Source organism: Fukomys damarensis, unplaced genomic scaffold, assembly GCF_012274545.1.
Source record: "Fukomys damarensis isolate Sample0158 unplaced genomic scaffold, DMR_v1.0_HiC HiC_scaffold_6, whole genome shotgun sequence".
Classification (NCBI taxonomy): Eukaryota; Metazoa; Chordata; class Mammalia; order Rodentia; family Bathyergidae; genus Fukomys; species Fukomys damarensis.
Window position 1 is genome coordinate 42590579 of NW_022900918.1, and position 3508 is coordinate 42594086.

General features: G+C 54.6%; 1 protein-coding gene across 4 annotated transcripts in view; it reads left to right on the forward strand.

Annotated features, from left to right (window-relative positions):
• The first annotated feature begins 851 nt into the window (after window positions 1-851).
• The window catches only part of LOC104859379 (sperm acrosome-associated protein 7), a 26394-nt gene continuing 23737 nt past the window's right edge, over window positions 852-3508 (forward strand). For all 4 annotated transcript variants that reach the window (XM_010619959.1, XM_010619960.1, XM_010619957.1 and 1 more), the window contains exon 1: window positions 852-982. In XM_010619959.1, coding sequence (XP_010618261.1) covers window positions 889-982 — 94 coding nt within the window. In that variant the 5' untranslated portion in view covers window positions 852-888. The remainder of the gene's footprint in view (window positions 983-3508) is intronic.

Here is a 3508-nt window from a genome sequence, read left to right on the forward strand (position 1 = left end):
CGCAGCCAGAGAAGCCAGGGCCAGGCACTGCCTGAGAGGCATCGCTGATGATGGCAGGAAGGAGAATTCTCTAAAATGAGTACACATTATTATATTATTTTGTAAAAAAATTTAAATTATAAAAATGAGAGCAAATATTCTAAAATGCTGACAGCGTTTGGGATATTGGAAATAAGATTGCTTTTCCCATCTTTAATTTTTCAAAATTCTTGGAAAATTCACTCCTAAGAAAGAGCTGTGAAGGGTTCTTCCCCTCCCTTGGGGCCTCTGTCTCAGAAGATGCAGCAAGGAGACCCCTGAGGTCTAAGGACAAAGACATCTCTGCACTGAGAGGACCAGGGGAGGCCTGACCCTCGGCCAGCCAGGCAAACAAGCCCTCAGAGACAGAAGCCTTTACTAAATTCCCTTCTGTTTGCAGTGCTGCATGAAAATTTAAATGCAAGGGAATGATGCATAAAATTCTGGTTAACAGGCGACAAAGAACTGAGCACTTCTGGTCAAAACCACTTGAAGCAGCTGCTGCAGAAGGAACCCATAGCCTGGCTCCCCTCAACAGGAGGACTTCCTGTCCTGATGTCACAGGTCCCTGGCATAACCTCAGCTCCCTTACTGTCCTGATGTCATGGGTCCCTGACGTCACCCAACTCAACTCCTGCCCCGAAGTCACAGATTTCTGATGTCAGCCTGCTCCCTTCCTGTCCTGATGTCACCCAACTCACTTCCTGTCCTGATGTCACGGGTCCCTGACGTCACCCAACTCAATTCCTGCCCTGAAGTCACAGATTTCTGACGTCACCAGCTCACTTCCTGTCCTGATGTCACAGGTCCCTGGCATTCCACGTATCCTGGAGACCAAGAAGAAGATTTTCCTCCTTTGGTAGAGGGAACATGGCAGCAAATAGAGGAGTGGGGACCCTCTTCCTGGTCCTCCTGCTGTCCAGCTGGCCAGAGACCAACTTGCAGCCGATAAACACATCCTCAGGTAGAGTCCCACAAAGACCCACAGACAGAAACCATGGGCAGTGGCCTTCCCCTCCTCTTCCCACTGGGTGGACCATCTCCTCCTTGAAGGATGGAGGAAGGGGAAAGCTTTTCTCTTTGAAGCCCTTCTAAAGTTCATAACCCCACAGGAAAGCAGCGCACGTGATCTATTTTAGCTTTTTATTATGGGGAGTTTCTGACTCACCCTACGAAGAGGGTTACCATCACGAGTCTGCATGATTCCTCCCCCAGTTTCAGTAGTTGTGCACATTTCATGGTCTTGCTCTGCCTACTTGCTCACACACCTGTGCGCACACTTTCTTTTCATTTTGAGGAGCATTTTACTGCTGTCCCAGACTTCCTAGCACTTCATGTAAAATGTTTTCTTGTTCACAGATACAGGCATTGTCTGTATATATCCACAACATCATTATCACACTAACAAAATTAACAAAATCATTTACAGCAACTAACGGCGATTCAAGAAAAAATATCCCTAAAATTTAAGACAGCTGTCACGGTGGGATTTACTCCAGAATGGAGACGACGGGGACCTTTCACAGGCACCAGTGGAGGCAGACAGCAAGGGCCAGAGTGGGTGGCGGAGGACATTTCCTAGAGGTCCTTGTAACCGTCAGCTCTGCTGCTACTGTGACAAACACCCGACACTCACAACATAAAGGCGGGAGGTTTGTCGGGCTCACGGTTTCGGGGACTTGGTCCACGGCTGGCTGCTCCAAGGCAGGGATGTTGGGGCAGAAGGGCGTGGCGGGGAAAGCTGCCCCCTCCCTGGCGTCCGGAAGCGGCGCAGGAAGGAGACCCCTCCATGGCACGGCCCAGGGACCTCCTGCAGCCAGCACCTCTCACCAGCACCCTGGGATGTGCACACCCCTGCACGGCTCATACATGTGTCCCCATGAGCCCCGCACCTCCCACGGGTCACTCATCCAGGCATGCGGACCATGAAGGAGACCCGTCACAGTCGGTGAGTCTTGGCCGGCTGGGCTCCCAGGATCCGCCGGAGGAGGCCAAGGCAGCAGACCTCAGGCTCATGCAGGAGGATGCGGCTTTCACTGAGCAGACTCCTGAGGACTCGCACCACAGCTGGGAACAACAGGTCTGGGCAGAGCCCGAGGTCAGGGCCTCAGTCAAAGCCGCCTCTCCTGGAGGAGCTGGCAGGAGGGGCCCAGGCAGCAGGAGTCAGCCCCGCCTCCCTCCGCAGCCCAGACTCCCGCTCCTTTGAAGGACAAAGCTGTCTCTGCTTCCCTGGAGGACACTTGCTGGTGCTCATGGTCTGGCTTTCAATGCGGGATTTCCATGAAAAGAAAAGAAAACAAGGACAGCAGCTGGACCACAGCCCCTGAGGCCAGAGGGCACCTCGGGAAGATTTCTAGGACGATTCCTGGGGCTGCCGACCAGGGTGGGCCTGCTGTCCACAGGGTCCTGGGGTCCCCGGTGACACATGAACAGCGGAGCCACAGTCGTGTCCTGGACGCCGCACTGCTGCTCGCCGGGCTTCTCCTGATCTGACCGGGGCAGGAGAGGAGGAGAGGAGAGGAGAGTCACGGCTGACAGGCGGAACCCAGCTGCAGGACACGCCAGGCTTACAGTGACGGCGAAGGAGAGGAGGCCTGCCGAGAGGCAAGAAGAGGAGGAAAAAGAACACGCTCCTAAGAGGTATTTAATGCCCTACAATTATATGTTCACTGTCATCCTTTTTGATCAAAGATAGCCAAGTTAAGGTCTTCTACAACTCTGTCTCACTAGATGTGGCCTGATTGCTTGCACAACTGCGGCCAGAACAGTGACTGATGCCTTGTTTGGTTCTGCTTGGCTGGGACTTGCCCTGTGGAATCCCAGGCCAGGCGGTTCAAGCCCCATGAGGCTGGGGCCGGGCCAAGGACTCACTGTGGGACCCAAAGACTCGGGTGAATTCCTTTCTTCTAGGCTCCCAGACCCGCCTGGAGTTGGCCTTCGTCACCCCACGGCAGAGCCCTGTAAGCTCACGGCCAGGCAGGCTTCTCCCTGCAGCCAGCGGCCACCCGTGCCACCAGGGCAGCCTGGGTTCCCCTGACTGCCGTCACCTCGATTACATGGGATCGTTTGGTCCAAGCTCTGGTGACCAAATAGTCGCGTCTTTGTCACTGTGACACACAACGCAGAAGGAGGAAGGGTTTATTTCTAGCTCACAGCTTCAGAGGTTTCCGTCCATGGTCAGCTGGCTCCAAACCAAAACCCCATGGCAGAAGGCGTGGAGGAGGAGAGCTGCTCACACCAGGGCGGCAGGAAGCAGAGGGGGCGAAAGAACGAGAGAGGAGCGGGCCGGGACCAGACACGGCCCCCAGAATCATGCCCACGACCCACCCAGGCACATCCCAGAGTGCTCTGCGCATCTCCTGGTGTCTCACGTCAACCCGACCATCAAGACCAACTACCATAGTGAGGTCGCCAGCTCCCAACCATGTCCTGCTGCAGGGATTCGAGGTTCCTACAGAAGCTATGCAGATCTGGCTAGGAAAATCGGAAC